General features: G+C 38.9%; 1 protein-coding gene across 1 annotated transcript; it reads left to right on the forward strand.

Annotated features, from left to right (window-relative positions):
- Positions 1–7,993: 7,993 nt before the first annotated feature.
- On the forward strand, positions 7,994–19,340 carry mrpl37 (mitochondrial ribosomal protein L37). The gene is made up of 8 exons (XM_020647054.3): positions 7,994–8,496; positions 9,731–9,914; positions 14,513–14,628; positions 15,135–15,323; positions 15,403–15,557; positions 17,709–17,840; positions 18,385–18,459; positions 19,004–19,340. Exons 1-8 carry the CDS (start codon positions 8,124–8,126, stop codon positions 19,079–19,081), a joined length of 1,302 nt encoding a protein of 433 aa, XP_020502710.1. The 5' UTR covers positions 7,994–8,123; the 3' UTR covers positions 19,082–19,340.
- Positions 19,341–22,272: the final 2,932 nt, after the last annotated feature.

Genomic DNA, 22,272 nt, shown 5'->3' on the forward strand with positions numbered 1-22,272 from the left:
TGGTTATGAAGCAGACTGAAATAAATACTGATGTTTCTTAATGACCTACAAAAGCAGAAGACACCATCAGCATAAAAATGTATTATTTAGTTATTCTTAATACTACACAGCCACAAGGTAAGATGAGGAAAATAACAGAAACCCTTAGATTCTTTGTAAAAGAAAAAGTAAAACACTTATACATGTACAGGACAAGGGGCAACTGTGGCTCAGTTGGTAGAGTCGGCCCTCTTTCAACTGGAAGGTTGGGGGTTCGATCCCCAGCAGCATCATTTCCGTTGTGTCCTTGGGTAAGACACTTAACTCCGAATTGCTCTCGCTGCTTGGTTGGAGGTGTATGAATGTGTATGAATGGATGAGTTAACAGTGATGGACTCTTTACACAGCAGCCTCTACCATCAGTGTGTGAATGTGTATGAATGGATGAGTTAATACTGATGGACTCTTTACACAGCAACCTCTACCATCAGGGTGTGATGTTTGACTACTCAAAGAGCTTTGAATAGTCATAGAGATTTAAAGACTATAAAAGCTTAAGTCCATTTACCATAAGAGCAACACAGAGGTATCACTTTGTCCACAGAAGGCGACAAAATCAATACAAACCAAATAGGAGCGTTTAACTAGTCTTATAAGGAGCGATAAAGTAACCCAATTTGAGAAGTATACCATTTTATATGCCAATAAAATAAACAAGAATAAAGCCACAAAGTGCCAAAAAGGTATTGTGCACTGTATGCAGCCTTGACCTTTAACATATATGTCTTTGAAGGATAACGACATCCAAACAAAGATGTTCTTTTATTCTTTTATTGGAAACTGCAGTGCATGTGGGGATTTTTACACCTGCAGTACATGTAGGTCGATAACAGTGACGTGTGTTATCAGCTATGGCCTTTACTGCTATAGATATCACAGCCTTTCATCGTCCTAGAAACGCAGAGATGTACATCCTGTGTGGGATTCGAGTCAGCAGCTTTTGTTTATCAGATGATGCTGCCAGTGTGAAACAAACCTGACCCTGAAACGAGAGCCATTCTGAGCCTGAGAGTGAAAGTGTTTGACAAAAATGGTTGCAAAGTCAGACATGTTGTTTCTATTGGTGAGTTTGCTGTTCTGGACTCAAACAGAAGGTGAGGTTTACAGTCATTTTTAGTGTACAAGTGTTAAAATTGTATTGTATTTTTAATTTATAACATGAACACAGCAGCTTTATTGCACACCAAATTTCCTCTCAGGATCAATAGGTTTTTATGTTGTGTAAGCAATTATTCAGAGATGGTCTCAGTACTTTTTGTGTTTTGTGTTTTTTTATGTTTTTTGGTTCAGCACCTAACACTTTAACCTTCTTGGATGTGCGTGCCTTTTTCACTTTTTTGTAAGCAATTAATCAGCTCTGTTGTTTTTATGTTTTTGTTATATGTGTGTTTTTATATATATATATATATATATATATATATATATATATATGTGTGTTGTTATTTGTAAATACTTAATCACTAAATAGTTGTGTAAGGAGCCTGGTTGAAAGAATAGTGTGTTTGGAAAAACTCAGAGATGCAAGTAAATCAGCCTTTAGGGTTTCCATTAATGTAGTAATATCCCCAAATGTGAATTCTCTAATAACAAAAAGCACATTTCACTAATGCTTTCAATTATCCACAAGTACTTGACTTTCACGTTGAATAATACATGTTATGAAAGCTGCAGACATTTTATAATTAAATGGCTTTTTTACCCAAAATAAATTCAGCCTCAATTGTGTGTGGTTATGTTTCTAAAAACTAGTTTGATTATCTCAAGGAAAGCATTTACAGAGGGTGTAGTTACATTTTCAAAAATATATAAATATATAGTATCCAGTAAAATAAAGTCCAAATTGAAAATCCTAGAGCTGCACCTTTCCAAATGATTTTCTTTTGTGAGCATTACTTTTTTATAATGATTGGTTTAATTGGCTTTCAAATTCTTACTCATTAATATATTTTACAGTTATCCTTACCAACCTCTATCAAGCTATTATATTTCAATACTGTTGCCACTTCGATCAATATCCTGACAGGAAGTGTCATTTGACATAATGGGTGGCCATTCTTGCACAGAATCTTTTGAAATATATTCACAAACTTATCTTTCACTGCATATTCTGAAGGTGGTTGCACGGGAACTATTGTGAGTATATCTGTTGATCAGCTAAACGATGGAAAGGGCTTCAAACTAAGTTGTGAGTTCACATGTTTAAGACCCCAACATGTTGCCCAGCTGTGGAGGGACAACAGACATGGGATAGTTAAGGTAAGTTTCCTTAATGTTTATAATTCTAATTTTAAGAAAATAAACTTTTTTGTTAGTACACTGCAATTTAATCAGAAAAGGAGTCAGTTTTTTGTTGTTCAGTACATATACACATATTTGATGTGCTGTTTTGGTGTAAAATAATTAGTAAAAGTGTTTTTTTTATCATGATAGGCATCTTAAATGTTTCTACAAGTCAAGCTTTTCCCTTGTTGTTAAAGAGGATAATGTTTGTATCAATTATTCGCACAGCTTGAAACGCTTTGTGTGTTCGGCACTTCTGAAGGAGGGAAGGAAGGAAGGAAGGAATACAATTTCAACATAAAAGACAGTGATGGCCAGATGCCAAAAATTCTCAATTCAATTAAATATCAGTTAATTTCCATGTAAACTTATTATTTTATCTATGAATTATTCTTCCTATAACCCTTTCATTTCAACAGGTATCCATCATATTATGGTGATGAGATACTTAATGTGTCAAGTAAAAAAATAAAACATTGACCAGAAGTCTTTTTTAATTTTGAGTTTAAAAAATTCTCATGGAGAACGAGCCATAAGCCATTAAATATTCCTTGCCTCAATAAGATAATATTTTAATTATCAGTATCGTTAACATTTTAAATGTTTTATACCTTATCTTTTTTGACACCATTTTTGTTGTACCATACAAAAATCCTATAGAGAATAAATGGAGATATTATTTTTGAATGCATAGATCCATAAATGTGTAGACAGATCCACAGATGTATCACAAATCAAAAAATGTGTACAAAGACTTTGTGTACACAGATCTGCAAAAAGACCAACTTGAAAATGCAAATACAGTTATTCTGGTTGAAAAGTTTAAGTGTTTTTTTCTCCAGGAGTTAAAAATAAACAAGCCATCAATTACATATGAAGCGGCCTTTCAATTAAATATCAGTTTAAACGTGACTTTTGCTACCCTTCTGCTGTGCAAGATCCACAAATGCACACACCAAAGGCAATTGACACTATAAAGAGTGCTGCATCAGTACTAACTAATCTACATTCATACGCTGCTGACGTAGCAGTGGGAGCTCCCAGAAAAAGATGTGGATAGTAAGTGAGATTTAAAGATAGTGACATGCAGTAATATGATGTGAATGCACAGAGACACATAGAGAGGAGGAGAGAGGGAGAGATAAGAGCTTAATGTGCCAGTTCTTCCAGTAGTCTAAGCCTATAGCAGCATAACAAGGAGTACTATACCTGCGCCAGCCCAAACTATAAGCTTAATCAAAAAGGAATGTCTTAAGTCTATTCTTAAAAGTACAGAGTGTGTCTGCCTCCTGGACGATTCCAGAGGCGAGGAGCCTGATAACTGAATGCTCTACCTCCCATAGTACATTTAGAGACTGCAAGTACCATGAGCAGGCTCTGATAACTGAAAAAAAAATAGAAAAGGGCAAAACACCCCCTCTGTCGAGAAAAAAACCAACATAAATACCTTCTTTTTTTTTAAAAAAAGGAGATACATACCTATGTTGATAAAACAAATAAACTCCCCTCCCCTGTCGAAAAAATTGAAAAAGACAAACTTGTGTATAAATATAATTGACTTGGTTATATAATAAGTTACATTTGAGAAAGCTAGCCAGTGCTGATGCTGAAGCGTCTCATCATAACAGTAATTAGTTTTTGTCCCACAGGACAGAGTGTCTCTTCTCAATATAACCGCCACCCTCTCCAATGTGACCCTGGTGCTGAGCATAAACCCTGCTACAAAGGAAGATGCTGGCAATTACTCCTGCAGGACCAATCCGCCTGATACAATCAGCCAATGTGTCTCCATTGACATAGCACCGAGTAACGGCACCGTCCTACATGGTACTCTTTACTTATACAATATTGCTTGAAAGAAATATGTGTAAATGATCCTAGTAAATGGCTACATTACCATTCTTTTCATAGAGTATTCATAAAAAATTAATTACTTTTAAATGTTTGAGTTGACTTTATTTTTTCTTCAAACATTTCCTGAGGTTTCACATAAAATGTATTAATCAAAATAAATGACACAATGACTATAGTTGATATAATTACCGTAGATAAATTTGACTTTGACCACTTTGAGTTCAAGTATCAACTCTGCTCTCTGCAGATAACCTGACCACACCCAGCACCTCATCTTGTGACTGTTCACAACGACACAGCAGTGCAGCAGGTAAGCAAGTAATGTAAGGGGACCCATTTGGCAAACTTCAAATGTCAAAGGATTCTCAAACCTAAGCTATGGCAAACTACATCTACAGACAAGTTGGCATCATATCTTTAATGTGAGTGTGTGTGAAAAAAAGAAGCCATAAGCTGACATGCATCCACCTAAAGCCTGCTTTCTAAAGTATAGAAAGCAGGCTTAACTCACCTCCTCACCATTTTATCAATTCAATTAATTGGTATTATGCCTCTGGAAACAATGGCCAACATATCATCATTACAGATAATATGTTGTCCATCGTTTCCAGAGGCATATTGCCAATCATTCAGAGACAGGTCTTAAAGTACCAAAGAAACCCCCATGGGGAGGATTAATCACAAATATTGAGACATTAACCCATCTTTATTACAGAGGATTACCTGATCCAATCATTAGAGTTTTTGTTTAATGTCCGATTATCTTTTAACATTCACAGGAAGTAGTGGTACTTTTCAAGCTCTGAGTAGAATCGAACGTCTTTCTGACCAGTACACTAATAACCAATGTGATAGGGCAGCTAGTAGGGAAAGAAATATCAAAAGCTTAAGAAGGTGCTCCCTGTTGAGCTTCTATGTGCATTGGGTTACTGAACACAAATCAGTTAAGATGACCAATGTTTTTATGAACTTAAACCTTTTCTTATTAAGACCCTCATACTGGTGAGAAACAGTATTGGGTAAGAGTTTAATAAAAAAAAGGGAAACATTATTTCCCTACTCCCTGCAACTCATTTTCTGATCTCATGTGTGTTTCCATGTAGGTCTGCAGAATCAGATATGGTACTGGATACTCCTCGGGAAAACTGCCATCCTCCTCCTAGGTTTGGCCGCTCTAGCAGTAAAATAGAAGAAAGGATGAGAAGATAATATCCAGCATTGTTTCTACCTTTCACTTTTAAAACATATTAAATTCTGCATTTTTGAGTCCTCAAAGTTTGCATTCACTCTAATGTGGTTCACCTTGCATTTTGTGATTTTATGAAAAAATAAATAAATGAACTGAAAAATGATCTGCAACTTTGTAATATTGGTGTCCCAGCGTAATTTTACACTCTAGGTGGGTCCCTGCACTGTTTGAAGTGATAAGCTCACTGGGACACAATAATTTGCACTTGTTTTCCGTGATTGCTTCCTGCAGTGAGTTCAAAGCCCATTTAGGAACAACAGTTGGAAATGAGCTATAGCTACTCTTTATGCAGCACATCAGTTAAAAATCAAAATTCAAGTGGCGGGTGATTTGCACTCCTCCGATGTTTTTTCATTATTCTTCATTGGAAGAGATTGTATAATTCCACAAGTGAAAGCGTTTATAGTATATGCCTAGTATTATTTGCTCTCTATTGTAATTTCTTGCTTTATTTAATTAATGTCAATAGGTTTGTTTTTTAACTTATTGCTATTTTTACTAATTATACTACCCAATGGGGGATCAATAAAGTTTATCTTTATCTTTATAAGAAAATGATATAATTATATTGTAATACACTTTTGATTCATTGTTTTAATCAATTGATCTCGTTTCACTCTCTCTACAGATAAGTCCAGGCTATTTTTAAGTTATCAATCAGTTTTATTTTTTAACAATGTCTCTGTCTTGCTTCAGTTACTGAACCTGTGTTGCCTTTGTATGATCAAGGTATTTTATTTCCAATAAAATAGACTTTGTTCCTTGATTATTAGACACCAACGTCTTGAAACACAAGCATCATGCTTACACTGCAAGGGTAATCACTTCATGGTATCCAAAGAGAATCGAGGACGAGAGGGTGAATGAAATCAGATTCAATTAAAACATGCTGATGCTGTCATGACAACGGTGACACAAGGAAGTGGTGACAGTGAACATGTTGAAAAGGAACAAGTGAAGAATGGACACAACCAAAATATCTGTATAGACAAAAGAACATTTTCTGGATTTCATTTCTAAGGATCATCAACTGTACAGCTGAAATTCAGAGAAAATCTGAATGATTCCAAATGATGCTGAATACTGCTAAAATATTTCTGGACATTTGTGGACACAATAGGGGAAGAGTTGGATGTCACACTCAGGGAAGGACTTGGGCAAACCCAGACAGTTGTGTCCGGATAATAGAACTGGAGATGTCATGAATAAGGGGGGGGGGCTTTTGGGTTGACAATGTAAACATTTAGCACTATAAAATCATCAGATTTTGGTAGTTGGAGTTGGAGCAACACTTTGGATGCCAGCTACCATTAAAAACAACAAGGATCAGAATATTTTAGGGCCGCCAATGTTGCAGAATAAGCTTCCCAGATGGGAGTACATTTTAATCATACTTAGTTTCAAACAATATAAACTGGTAAAAAGTTGACTTTGACTTACTATTCTGATGAGGGATAAATGTATCCCTCTAGATGTGTTGCCAGGTTAGGGGTAGATAAGGTAGAAATCTGGTCAGTGTATATTTTTCAAAAATGTGTCTCAAACTGGAAGGTATGTTAATTACTGCAAAACCATCAACCATCGTGTGTCGTTGCTTATACAGGTGCAGCTCAAAACAGAATATCGTAGAAAAATTAATTTTCTTCTGGGAGTTCATTCAAAAAGTGAAACTTTCATTTAAATTAGATTCATGATTGATGATTACGGCTTACAGCTCATGAAAATCCAAAATCCAGGATCTCAAAATATTAGAGCATTACATCAGACCAATCACAAAAAAAGAATGAATATACAGAAATGTCTTCCCTTCTGGGTTTCATAATACACAAAAGACAGCAAAATGGTTTATCTGTTAGCTTACTTTGGGTTCCTGTCCATGTAGGCGTGTGGAAGGAAATGAGGGTGCAGCAACCTCAGATTTTGAAAAATGAAGCCAATGTAAAAAATGTAGAAGTTTCTCAAGTGTCCACTTGAGGCGGGGGTCCCATACACATCCTATTCAAAAATACCTGTTTTTAAAACAGAGATTAACATGTTTGGTCAATTATTATTTAGATCAATCAAAACAAAACAAAACAATTAATCAATTTAATTTTAGGTTTAAGTATATCAGAGGCTACAGGAATCATCAGTGCAGTTTTTTTGAGAGTGGGAGGGGGAAGCTGAGGGGAAATAATGATCCTATAGATCCTACAGAATATTATTTAACTGGATTTAGAACAGATGCAGTCCTAATAAAAAAGGTTGAAATGGGATTTATAACGAGAATGTAGAATGTGCCTATCGTTTTTTTCCTTGCCCGTCTTCTTCCACACTCCAGCCCAGTAGGTGGCGCTAATACATCTTTATGCTGGTTTACAACCGCCAATAAAACTAAAATAGGAAGGAACTTCAACATATCAGTTAAAACCCAAAACGTGGCTTAGCCAACACGAGTACTCAATTATTCATTATCTACATGCTACAAATTAGTTTTCAAGAATTAAAAGTTAGGCCTTTGTTTTGTAGAATGATCCAGTTCCTGTCAACCTTTAGGGGGCAGTAACACGCCGAGATGCGTCTAAACTGCCGGAATATTCACAAGAAGAAGAAGACTTCAACATGGCGGCGCCCTACACCGACGTTCTGTGACAGTCAGGCATTAAGGCTTTAATGTCAACTTCAAGATATAAAAAAAAACATAAAGAAGTAGACAGAATCGATGGTTTCTTCATTAACAACACACTGTGTTAACACGATGGGCTCGTCGTTTATTCGAATCGTGTTCCGTAAAGATTTGAACCGGTTGTCCGCACATGGAGGAGACAGGCTGAACTTCAGTACCAGTCGGTGTGTGACAGCGAAGGTTCCCCCTGCACGCAAGCCCAGAGAAAGAGTGGAGATCCCCGGGTTAGAGATGGTCACGTACGGGGAAAGGATGCACTACGTACCGGGGCTGGCGAAGCCCATCAGCCCACAGTGGGAGAGGGACTACAAGGATCCGAGGCACTACAGGGCCCCCCCTCTTCATAACATGCCTCTATACAAAGAAAAACCCTGCTATGTATACAACCAGAGGACCAGCGCACTTGAAGGTACATTTATCTTCCAATCCATCCTCATGAACAATAATAATAATAATAACAACAATATGTTTGTTCAATAAATACAGGCTGCTCCTGAAAGGAAATATGTTGTGACACTGTTAAAAGAGCAATAACATGTATGTCAAACAAACTCATGGCCAAGTGTAGTAAATCACACAAGTAAATCATAGTCAGTCTCTGGAGTAACGGGTTTGTAGAAATGGTCTTTTAAGTGTTATCTTTGTATAGAGGGGGGGTCAATGACAATGCAGGTGGAAACCCTCTGACAACATGAGGCCACACCACATCAGATGGGTGCAGCAGTTATACTGGGGACCTTTTTTTTACAGTCACCTACGCTAAGGCGAGCAAGTTATCTATGAGCCAGCCAACACAGGTCATCCAGAGGTTCAGGTTTAGGCTCAGCCACTACATAATGAAGTTACTTCAAAGAGCCTGAAGATGTAACCAACTAAATCCAGGGTCATGTAGTTTCACACTAAGTCTAACTGTGATGTAATCCTTTTCATATTGTTGATGTTTGCGATTGCTTGCAGATCAGAATCAGGCTTAAGTAGTAATTAATTTCTGGCACTCCTTTTCATTAAGTTTACAACACTGCTGGTTGTTTGTTCAGTGCTTTATGACATCAAGGTGCAATTCATCAGTGTTACATTTTTCCACATTATTTTTTCTGTAGTTCATTCATCAAAATGAAGGCTTTATTCTAACAGATCAAGTTTGAAGTTATTAAATGTTTTATAAAAGGGTTTATAATAATGAAAGACAGCTTTGTTGACAAATGTAGCTCATGTGTGGCTGTGTGCACATGATGAATAGTGTAGAGTCATTGAACTGTCCAGAACTGAATTATCTGTGACTGTCTTCAAGAATATTTTCTGATGTGAACTGTGCCTACATGGAGGATCTTTTCCATGTTTTTGGGAAGTTAAATGTGTTTTTTAGTCAAAGGGCAGGATGTTAATACTGCAGCTCCACTAGCCAATCCCAACTGCTCATGCTCAGTCTCCAAATCAGTGTGTGTGTGTGTGCTTCCTCATGGGGGCATTTCAGCTTTACTTCTGTAAAATGAGAGAAGATGGAAATGCATCTGCCATCTTTAGAACTGACAGTGCTTCACCATCCTTTCTTGCAGGAAGAGGCTAAGAGCGTTACATGAATCCAACTGAACAGGGAGTGAATTTACAAATGATGACTGCTCTCTGCCCTCTCTATGTTTCAGGTGTGCGTCAGGCTCTGTGGTTGAGCAAAGCCAAACTGATCTCTGGTCTGCCGCCTCAGCTCCTTTCACTTGCGGAGAATCCTGCTAATCAGATCACTGATCAGGATGAGCGAGTGAAGAACGCAATCAAGCATGCACGCTTCTGGGACACCACAGAGGAAAGACCCGACAAACAGAAATATAGGTGATCCTTTCAGGATAATGCATTCAATTGGTTTTGTCTGTTTGAAAAGATATTCAAGTTTTAAATTAACTTGTTGTTTTTAAAGGTGCAATATGTTAGTTTTTATAGCAGTTTTTTGGAAGTGGACATTCTTGTCCTTAGTGACTTAAGAGGATAGTAAATGAAAGTGATGTCTGAGGGTTAGAGGCTATGACTCTCTAGAGCATGACTTCATCAAAATACTTTTAGAAAGAAACTTGTGAAACGAAAAAGTGTATTCTGTATATCTTTAAAAAACAAAGATAAGACATTGTAAGAAAAAGACTTGTCATAACACTAACTTATTTGAACAGAATTTTGTAGCAGCATGCATACATTTTCAAATAGTGCACACTTCACACTAAGTGCTAGACAGAAAGGAGTGAAAATACAAGAACAAATTCTGCACAATGCTCCGGTTAATCTTTATCACAAACACATTCTTCAGACAAAATGTCACATGTTGAGGACATAAACATTCACAAAAGTATTATTTACTGAGCTGACTTTGTTTTGATGTTTTTGAGGTAGTGATGAGTTTTTATTCAAATTTAAAGGGGGCTTCTTTCTTCTGAAAGGGTCTGGGCGTTTATCTCTCACTTCCTACACAGAGCATCTTGCCCGTGCTGTCTTTGTCTAATAGCACTCACCATTTGTTTGTGTTTCTGAAGTAGCCTGTAGCGTTTTGCCTTGAGCTAACTGATGTTACCTGCAGCACCTGTTGATTGGTCCCTGTTGACGACAGCGCTTCCACTTACAGTAAACTTCATAGGATTGTGCCAACTGTGTTTGTACGTGTTCATTTTCCATAAACCCTTTGTCTGTGAAGGCCGTGTGTGTGCTCCCTCTCCCAACAGAGGTGCGTCCTGTTCGGTTGTATTTGGCTAATTCATATGACCTTGTTGGAGGGGCAGTGTTTCAGCTCTCACTCCACCATAGTTGTATGCTGTATTGATTTCTTCAGGGGCTGGCTTCCTGTTCCTTAGCCCTCAGCTCTGGGCGGGGCTCAGTGGATGACCCCATGGAGGCCCTCATTTGTAGGGCCCTGGCTCGTCTGCAGCCCGAACCTCCTCAGCCAAAACTGCTCTGGAGTGCTCTCTGTGTGCAGCCCCCTCACTGTGAAATTAATAAAGGATAAATGGTTATTATTATAACACCCTCCAGCGAGTGCCTTTTTTCAGGTGTAGTTCGGCCCAAACCTTCACAGTGCCTCCTTCAGAACAATACCTGAGAAAGTTGCATGCATGCTGGAGGGATTCAAAAGCCCTCTCACACCATACTTCGGATGGCTGGGCCCTTGCAGCTATACAGGATGCAGCCATGTTTGGGTTTGGCCACAAGCCAACAATAGAGCTGCTCTTATTATGTCTCCCGATGAGGCCCTTAGGCAGGATGCGCGGTGTCCCCGTCCTCAATCTAGAGAAACGGACAACCTCCTGTCCAAGGTTTATGAGGCAGCAGCTTGCATGGGGCAGATAGGGAACTTTGTGTCCCATCTTATGCTTGTCCTCTCAGCCTCCCTGCCAGAGGCTTCACCAGATGCATCATCTTGACCCCTGGCCAGGTCAAGATGACCATCATATGCTTTGGACCAGGAGCTGTCTGCCTCTTGGTTAAGTGTACCAGCGAGCCAGCAGACACCTTGGCTAGAGGTGGGTGATATGGGAAAAATATCATATCACGATTTGTTTTTGCCAAAATCACAATCACGATTTTATCACGATTTTATCACGATTTTTTTCATGCTGATCTTTAGACAAATTTGTAAATTACTGACCAGTTCAACCAAACTCATTTCCCTGTATAATGTTTTGAAATTCACAAAAACAATGCTGACAAGTTTAATCTATTTGAAAATCATCTTTGTAGGAGGTCTGGAGGTCTTTCACCCAGAACATTTTTAGCAACAGAAACGTCTTTCCCTCGATTTGGTCAATATTTATGCACAATTTTAAGGTTTTCCTTACCACTTTGAAATTATGATTTAGTTATGTGTCCTCTTTTTATGTTCATCAGGAACATTTTCACGCAGTGATGCATTCATTTAAAAACATGTAGACTTCGAGTTCTTGTGTTTCTGTTCTATTTAGCCCTGCAGAGTTCCTACAGCTGGAGCTTCATAGAGGCTCTGCAGCCTTTGTTTATAGGCTTTGTTTTTATTATGACATCATTGGACTAACTTTAGTCTGACTCTCAGTAGACTGTTAACGTCTCTCCGGCTCGTTTAGAGTTTGTTATGTCGCTATCCGAGATGTAAACTTAACTGTGCAAACTATGCAGATAAGTTAATTGTTGCTCACAGTGTGTCGGTTTGGAAAAATATCAGAACAGTTGCATATAACCAAAATGGAGTTGTTTTTGCGGATTTAAGTTTTGTTTTCACCGCTGCGGAGCAAAAAAAGAGGGAGATGCGTCCGTGTCGGAGCATAAACTGCAGCATGATAAAATAAATGCATTAGCCCGGTTCTACGATCTCTCTGCTTTGGCAGATCGTCAGCAAGTTAAAATCCTTCACGATCTAAGATCGTTATATCGCCCACCACTAACCTTGGCTCAGCCCGGGGAATACTACTAAACTTATTTTCTTGTCACAAAGAAGGACGGTGGACTTTGCCCTGTTTTAGATCTATGGGATCTCTTTAGATCTGCAGAAGTTCTGTGTACTGTGGACAGGGGGCAGGGGGTTTACATGCATTGACCTGAAGGAAGCTTACTTTCATGTCCCCATATTCCCTCGCCACAGGCAGTTCCTCCGTTTTGCCTTTGAAGGCTATCTCTCTCCCCCCCCCCCCCCCGAGTCTTCATCTGTTTTGTGGCAGCAGCTCTGTCTTCCCTTCAATCCCAGGGCATGAAGGTCGTCCCCTTTCTGGATGACTGGCTAGTGTGTGCGCCATCACAGGTAGCCCTATTTCCCATGCGTCCCAGTTGGGCCTCAGGGTGAACTCCGAGAAGAGCTGCCAAAAGGGGGCCCACAGGGTGCTCCTGGTGGCACCCCTTTTTTTCGCAAGAACATTCTGCATTCTGATATATCGCCCACCACTAACCTTGGCTCAGCCCGGGGAATACTACTAAACTTATTTTCTTGTCACAAAGAAGGACGGTGGACTTTGCCCTGTTTTAGATCTATGGGATCTCTTTAGATCTGCAGAAGTTCTGTGTACTGTGGACAGGGGGCAGGGGGTTTACATGCATTGACCTGAAGGAAGCTTACTTTCATGTCCCCATATTCCCTCGCCACAGGCAGTTCCTCCGTTTTGCCTTTGAAGGCTATCTCTCTCCCCCCCCCCCCCCCCCCCCCCCCCGAGTCTTCATCTGTTTTGTGGCAGCAGCTCTGTCTTCCCTTCAATCCCAGGGCATGAAGGTCGTCCCCTTTCTGGATGACTGGCTAGTGTGTGCGCCATCACAGGTAGCCCTATTTCCCATGCGTCCCAGTTGGGCCTCAGGGTGAACTCCGAGAAGAGCTGCCAAAAGGGGGCCCACAGGGTGCTCCTGGTGGCACCCCTTTTTTTCGCAAGAACATTCTGCATTCTGATCCTCTAAAGACACTGGAAGATAAAGACCAGTTAGGGTCATCAGGGGTCACATGTTGTTGGTATTGCTACTCGACCTGTGCATGCGTGATATGGTATAATTCAGTGATTCATAGAATCGTGGTTAAACGTATGTGGCCAAAGTCATGTTCTAGAGAGAAAGAGAGAGAAAGTCAGAGCCTCTAGACCAATGTTTTCAAGAAATAGAGATACCTGAACAGAGAGCTCAGGTGTGCAGGAGAAGGAGAAAGGAACAAATAATTTAAGTCAATATGACACACAAGCTAAACAATCTACATGCATAGTTTATACACTTTTAGAATAAGGTAACTAAAAACAAACATCACTTTCACAACCAGGGTACCAAGTACTGCTTTGATCTACTGATTTGAGCAGATATAGTACATTTGGCACCAAAGGCAAAGTACCTTGGGTATTGAAACATGAAGCAGATGCAGAATCTGCAGTCCGTCCAGTGTCTGCTTGACGCTGGCTGCAGAACCACTGGAATCACTTTTGGTTTCTTTACTTGGACTTGATCTAAAGTGAAGGCGTTCTTAGTATTTAAAGTATTTCCCTAAACATAAATCTCTCTGTCAAAGCCAAGCAGAAACCTCCAGTGTTGAAAAATGAAGCTGATGCAGAAGTGCATAATCCTGCAGTTCCCTTAGTGTCCACTAGAAGCAGGAGTCAAATACACACCCAATTAAAAAAGCCTGCTTTTGCTTTTATTATCAAATGTCAGGGTTTTCATCAGGCTCAAGTCCATAAGTTGAGTTATGACCCTATTGGACAGGCCGGGCTCATAGAGAACGTGCAATGGCGCGGGTCGGGTCGGGCAGGATTTTCTGGCCTCGATCTTAGCTCTGAGTATTGTTGAGCTAGTATTCCAGTGGATTCTGTGGAAAAGAAAGGCTTGCAATTGATTCAGAATCCTGAGAAACCTCTCGCTGCTGTGGGAACTAGCAAAGAGAAGCAGGATGATTTTTTTGTCTTCTTTGCTAAATGAATCAGTCTCCATCTAACTATTTATTTCTGTTTCTTCCTCAGCAACACGTTGCTCCTCAACCTGCTACATCTGTGTGCAACTCTACAGGACAGAAAGCCAGCATTTAGAAAGAGAACCCTTGTTGAGAAGTACTCATTGGCAGCTACATTAAAAAGAGGTAACACAACTTCTTCTTTAACCCGATGCCAACATTTAGGCACCCTGACTTATGGACCACAGCTAGATGAATGTTTTTAATTTGTAATGCAAACAAAGATTTAAATAATTTCCAAAAACATTACTGAAAAGATTTCTTAATCATTTTATTACTTTATCATTAGGTTTTATTCTATGTGGACTTTCAATTCCTTTACACAACTCAATCAATTTCATCCAATTGTTTACTGCAGATGAAGCTAAGTCACTTAGCTAGTTTCATGCCAACATGCTAACAGTGTCAAGGCATATTTCATGAATAACAACAGAAAGGAATTCAATAGTTTTTAAGATATTTAAATCTTTCAGAGATTTCAGTGCAGGTTTTCTAGCCCCAAAGTCATACCACAAGAATAGTAATACCAAGAAGTGTTGTGATTGAAATTGACTGATGCTGACTGAATTGACCTCTAAATGTGATGAACAAAATTCTATGGATTTGATTGTAATTCAAATGTTCTATACCAGGTGAGGATCTCTTTCAGATTCGGGGTCAGAATGGTTTGCTGCTTAACTGCATGGATCCTCTCCCGGAGGTTGCTGGTAAAAAGGAAGTGAGCAACACAGTAGATCATGTCCTGGAATCTTTCTATCCCGTCTCACCAACTATTGACCTGCAGAAAGTTCATGTTTATAAGGAGGAGTTGAACTGCTTAGGTGAGTAGTCCTTTGATTTAGATAAATCATAATGTAATAGTACACTGCTCATCAAATAATATCTGTGTTTATTATTCAGGTTTCAGGGATGACTATCCTTACCGTCATGCCCACACACTTTTCTTCCTGGAGGGAGCTGATGAGTCTTGTAAACTGCGCCCAGAACAGTTAAGAGCCAAGATGGTTATGTTCACCTTTGGAAATGCTCTGGCCCGTGCACACAAACTGTATGGGGTGAGGAAACTTCAAACTGCATTTTTATTTGTTTCAATAAGGGCTTTCAAAATACAACTTTTCATAGCAATAGTGTTAATATTAAAGAAATCATGAAGGAGACCTGAAGGGAATAACAAACACATGCAAGCTGACATGCAGATATGTGCTCGATACTTTGAAACTCTTCTCTTACTTGTAAATCCACTCCTGTCGCTGTTTTAAAAGCGTGCAATAAGTTCAGATTTCATTTTGAATCACATTCTTTTAGATATATCTTTTTGGCAACATCTTTCTCCACACCATCACAGGGTGTTAAACTGACAACACTTCTGACTTAATGAAGCAGCTGATGTAGAGACATTCATAAAACCAACAACGACAGGCGTCTTAATGAGACAGACAACATCAATTAGAAATAATTGTATTATTCATATCAGAGAAAAAGGGAGCTAGAGAGGATTCTATTAAAGAGCAGCAGCAAGTAGAGGAGAACAAATCCCAGACCCCTACTTTCAGCTGGAAACCTCATTCTACATATTGTATTAGAGCTGCCCTCTACAGGAGGCATATTGCTCCCTTCAGTCACCAAACTCTTAAAAGGAAGCAGACATTCTGTTGAGGAGTGACCACAAGAGCACCTGTTGTAAATGGAAAGGAAATCTAAGTGGCTAGTCTTGAAACATAGTGATGGTAAGGTGTGACACATCATAACAAATCCTCAAACTGGCATGGTCTACCATTTAGAGACATCCCCCATCCTCCCCTGTCTGGAGAGAAGTCCTCTACTTCAAATGACAATCTTTGTTTCAAAAGTGTCATTGCTGCTTCTTGATTCATCAAGAAATCAGCCTATTAATGCTTGTATTTGTGTTTGGACTGTTTGATTTTGCAGCTGATGATAGCGGCAGGAAGGAGTGAGTAGGTGTGTCTTAACACACACTCTCACCCCCTGCCTCGTCCATGTTGCTTCACTGACACTCTAAAGGAGTTTTTTTAGCTTCAGGGGTTTAGTTACCCTTCATAGTCAGATAAACTTTACTAAAAACTTGAAGAAGAAAGAAGAGAAAATTAGTTTTTCAGAGGGATAACCTCTGAAGGAAGGAAAAGAACAACTTGGGAAAATACTGCTGAACTGAAAAAGAAGAAAAACAACCATCAGAAAACTGAAGCAACTACCAAACTAATAGTGAGCCTGCAAAAACAATTCAAGCTCCTATTCAATACGCTGGAATCATTTTTTTTCAATATGCTTGAATTCCTTTTTTTCTGACTGTGGACTGTTGATGACTGAGCAGCATATGGGCACATCGACCACATGACTGTTGAAGAGTGTAGGGTTAGAGTACAACACAAGTTGAAATCCCTTCTTGTTTCACTCTGACATCCTACGTTCTACCACCCACAAATCTCTAATATGAAGACTCAATGTGTCTGAACAGTCTTGTCCTGAAATTATTTTAGAAAAGTGTGTGTGTGTGTGTATACAAATAGTAAATGTGCTCATCTGTAAACTCCTTCCAGGAAACAGGGAAAGAAAATACTTATATATGACACATAACACATATTGAGAACCAAAATGACCATGACAGGACATTTTAATCTGACTGTCAATGACCTCAGAGATGTGGGAGGAATATCTTCTGACATCAATATTCTTTTGAGAATGTTGTTCAAGCTATTGAAATCTATCATTGAAGCAATGTTACTGTATGAAGGGTGGGGTCCCTAGGACAGAAACCCAATCACAACTCTCCACACATAGATTAGCAGGAGTTTTATTTGCTGATCAGTTTTCATGTCATGTTGTAAATTTTTTTTTTGGTTTGTGCAGCCACATCAGGTTAGGAAAAGGGAGTCTGTGTTAGATCAGGTCATCAGGATCATTTTTTTTTGTTTTTCTGAAAGTTTTGAGGTAGTACAATAATCTGATCAACCGACTGTTAATAATACCTGTGTGTGTGTGTGTGTGTGTGTGTGTGTGTGTGTGTGTGTGTGTGTGTGTGTGTGTGTGTGTGTGTGTGTGTGTGTGTGTGTGTGTGTGTGTGTGTGTGTGTGTGTGTGTGTGTGTGTGTGTGTGTGTGTGTGTGTGTGTGTGTGTGTGTGTGTGTGTGTGTGTGTGTGTGTGTGTGTGTGTGTGTGTGTGTGTGTGTCTGTGTGTCTGTGTGTCAGACCCAGCCCCAGCATATGTTAGATTGTCCTATAACAGTACAAGCACTGGGGACAAATGGGAGAATATTCCAGTTCATGGTATTCCAGCTCAACACTACAGATCTCTCAGGAGATGACGGCATCAAGAACCAGGTACTTCATTTCTTACAAGAGTCATGTGTGCTCATATTTCGGAAAGCCCAGGTCACCACATGTTATTGACTTTAAAAGGGGATTTGCTACAAGATTATAAGATTATTGAATGAGCAGCTGTGTATCAACCTGTCGTAACAGTCATGCAACTAAATCAACTTGGTTCTGTTGTGTCCCATGTGAGTGTCTCCCCATTTCTATTAGTGAGTTATATCAAGTCGACTACAAGGTGTGACATGAATTCAAGTTTAATGGATCTTCTTATTGGAGCGTCATATACCAAACGCTGCTCACCTGTTTTAAAAGTATTCAGTCATGTAACAAAGGGATCAGTCCTTTTTTAGGACATGGTACTTTCATTTTTCACTACTGACTGAATACTGTCATCAGGGAAAAAAATCCATGCTGTCACCCATATCTGTATTCTTCTCATTCAGAATTCACGAGAGAAGTAAACAAACGTCCTGATTTGTTATTAACTTTGATACTCTGTTCATTACTGTCTGCTGAATCACTCTTTCAAATGATTTTCTGCTACCTGCAGGTGTGGCTGGACGAAGATGTTGAGCTCTATGATTTTGCAAAAGTCCGACCACTAATCAAGAAAAAGCAAGTTAAGGTATGACGATTTCTATGAATTATGTTAAGCAAATATCTGCCTTTATGACCAACATTAACAAGCTATTTAGAGTGTGATGTTCAATCTGACTCGTATGATTAAGCAGTGGAGCTTTTAAGTTTGGCATGGCTAAACTACTTTCCATAAAAGCACCTGTTTTAGTTATGTTTAATTGGTAATGAAACAGATTGAATCGTTAGGTACTACAAAATCAATCAAGAACATCAGCAACAACTTTTGAGATTTTTTGGGGTTAAAAAAACACCTTATATGCTAGACAAGAAATAAGGGCTACCACTTTGTTCACAGATGTCGCCAAAATCCACACAAACTAAAAGGAGCATTAACCCAACTGTAGTAGACAAAACTACAAATGATAGTGATTCTGATTGGCTATCATTTGTCTTACTGTCACTACCAGTTTGATTATTATATTGCAGAATGAGCAGCTATGTAAGCTCTGAACTCTACAACACAGTAGAGCCCTGTATTGTATTGAAGAGACAGCATTATTAAAATGTGGCTGTGTCTTGTCTTCCTGTAGGTACCAGCTGGACTGGCGGGATACAAGCCTGAATCATTCAACAAGTTCCTTGCCCTGTACCTGCACGGAGCTGTGTAGGATTACTTGCAGTGCGATGTTTCCAGTAATGATTTATGTGTGTGTGTGTGTCTGTGAATTTGTATAGACACACTCTGAGCAGTGGGGTATAAATTATAAAAAATGTGTTTGTAAAGGTGTCACTTGCCAGGAATATTTACCTTTCTTTAAAAACAGACAATTTCTAAAAACTTATTTGACATACTCACTGTGTCTTTTTGTTGTTTTTCTTCTTTTTAAGCCCATTAAAAAGTCTCCATCATTTTGGAAACAACCTGGAGTGGCCTTCTGATTGTTGTGATGTACTGGTCAGCACATTTCAAATAAAGAAGAGCTTGTATCCCCACCAGTCAGATAGTCATCCTTTGAGTTATTATAACACATTTGTTCTCCCTTTTGAGGGAACTAGAGCAAAAGGGTCCATATAGAATATCTGAGGTCTTCAAAGTTGCTGAATAATCGATTTCTAACGCTCTTACAAGTGTATAGAAATGAATGAAAATATAACAGAAATATTTTTGGTATATAGTCAGAGCAGGTCCAGGGAGCAGTCTAATAAAAATACCTTGGGGATAACACTTAAATCAGTGTAGTGATGAAAGATATGTATGGCTTAAGTAAGAACTTAAACAGTTGACTGTTAATTAGCTTTCCCTTTCTTTCTTTGTCAGGTCAGCATTAAACCACTCAAGCAATTTTTTCCCCTGCGATGTGTTTTAATCAGTCAACCCGAGCCACCCAATGTTTCAAGTCAAATAACTATAATAATGAGACAAACTGAGCTTAGTTATCGACAATTCTGTTTGCAGTCTTGAGCTGAAAATACATCTTTCTAAGCCTTACATTGTTTTATTAAGTGCAGTGTTTCTCCTAGGTTTACAGCTTTGGGGGGTGGGGAGGTGCGGGCAGACGGACGCCGACACAAACACTTGAAGGGATCTTGGTGTTCATGCGTTACTTTTAATGACAGCTCCTGTTCTATCGGAAAGGTATCCTTAAATGACTTCTTTCCCTGATTTCTGACTCTATCCTCTATCCTATCTCTACAATAAAGGCACAAAAAGCCCCAAAAAGAATCTTAAATCTTAAAATAATAATAGGGTTAGGGATGTTTTTTTTTAAATTACCTTGAACTTTAAGGGGGGCGGGGTGGGGGGCAGGCCACCCCCCTAATATAATGGTAGGGGAAACACTGAAGTGGTTTACTGATTTGAATACCCCTTTGTTTGTTTTGGAGCACGTGAGAACAATGAACACCGAGGAGCAGCAGAGAAACGCTGACTTTCTATCATGAAACTTTTTTTGGTAATATCTAGGTTTTACTTACAAAACAATGCATGTTGGATCCACACAAAAAGTGCAGGTATCCACAAAATTGAAAATGGCGTGCATCAAAACAATTCAATAAACATGAAAAAAAAAAGATTGGTTAAAATGTAACTAATATATTTAGTTTATATATTATATATTTGAAATACTTTATTAATCCCTGAGGGAAATTCTGGTTTACACTCGGGTTACTTTAGAGACATGCTTCTCACACACACATGCACAAACAGGACACAGATGTTTGTTGCTGTGTTAAGCTTCTCATACTTGTAGATGATGAAGAGGACAAGTCCATTGCCAAAGTAACTCAACAGGAAGTTGACATAGTAGAAAATAGGTGTAACACTTGCAGCAAACTCATTGACAGCCTCTTTTGAACAGAGCTGGACAGCATTACTGACCACATAAGTGGGATCTGTCATGTCATAGGTGGTATTGAAAAGCTCCAAGAAGAGTCCATATTGGTATCCATCATCGTTCATGGTTGGGGTTTGGCCTGTGGCACAAAGAAATAAAAATTCCATGTTAGTCTGTTGGCTGGTTAAAACACCACTCAGAGTCATTAAAGGCTGTATATGTGATTTTTTGATCCAGCAGATGTCGCCCTTGAGCACCAGCATGAACCCAAAATAACTTGCGCTGCATTGTTGTGTTAGCATGCTAATGCTAGCGATCTTTATTATGCTCGTATCTTTACACTGCATGTAAATGTACCTGAAATGAGCGTGATCTAGAAACACAGTTAAGCAGTGAGTACAGTATGTTATTCTTCTTTTCTCTAGTCCCTCAATTAAATAACTGAGGGGAGGAGTCAGCCGCCGTCTGGGAGATGTAAACAAACTGAAGATAGGACTCTGAAAGCTCTGAAAACATCACAGACAGTGGGACTTGGGTGTAGTCATTGTAGACAGTCATGACCAGACTCATAAAAAGCCTTTAAACTTTCCATATCTGTGAACGTCTGCTTCAAACTGACACAAGTAAAGGTTGTGCTGTGGACTGCCAACCCTAGGGATCTCAGCCATTTTATCTGTAAGATAAAATCTACAGCTTTTCCGTTTGCAACTGCAGTTTGACTGTTTATAATTACTGTACTGTAGGTTTAGAGTCAGATGATCACTAACATCAGACAGTGTCTATATCAAACAGCACAAAGAAATACAACTTTTAAAAACAAGTTTATATGTGTTAGGTAGGATCATTTGTGAGGCAGATGCAAATGTATGCCAAAATGAGCAAAAAATGTACGGGGCTACCTAGGTAGCACAAATATCCACCATGGGGCCTCTCCTTGGTACATCACTTTTTGTTTAGAGTCTAGAAATTACTTAAAGGGCACAGAAACATTTAGACTAACATCATGGATGCAGCATAACTGCATCAAAGCAAACATTGCAAAAATTAAATGAAAATCAAGTTTAGAAGTCAAGAACTATATTCCTGGAGGCCAGACCCTCCCGTCTGAACTAAAGCAAACAAAAATGCACTGGCTAAAGCTATTCAACAAGGATACTTTAGAGAAGTGGCACCCAAACGTTTTCTGCCGGCCCCCTTTGGCAGATTTAAATATTTTCAAGCCCCCCCAACCCCTCAACATACACATAGACACATAAACTTATATTGATCAACTAACAAGTGGCTTTTAAAGAAGAAGCAATTAAAAGTGATACTGCAAAATAAAACTTCCACACTTTAAAAATGTCACAACACCCGGTCATGAATCACTGCTTTAGAGAAGTTTTTTAATTAAAACAAAAGCTGACTCTTTCAAAGATGAACAGTAAGGTTTATCCACTAAGAATAACTCTTTTCCAAGAAGCACCAAGCTGTGTTTTGAAACATATGTAATAGAGAACAGAAAGTGCTGACAGAAGCAGTAAAAA

This window comes from Labrus bergylta, chromosome 4, assembly GCF_963930695.1.
Source record: "Labrus bergylta chromosome 4, fLabBer1.1, whole genome shotgun sequence".
Classification (NCBI taxonomy): domain Eukaryota; kingdom Metazoa; phylum Chordata; class Actinopteri; order Labriformes; family Labridae; genus Labrus; species Labrus bergylta.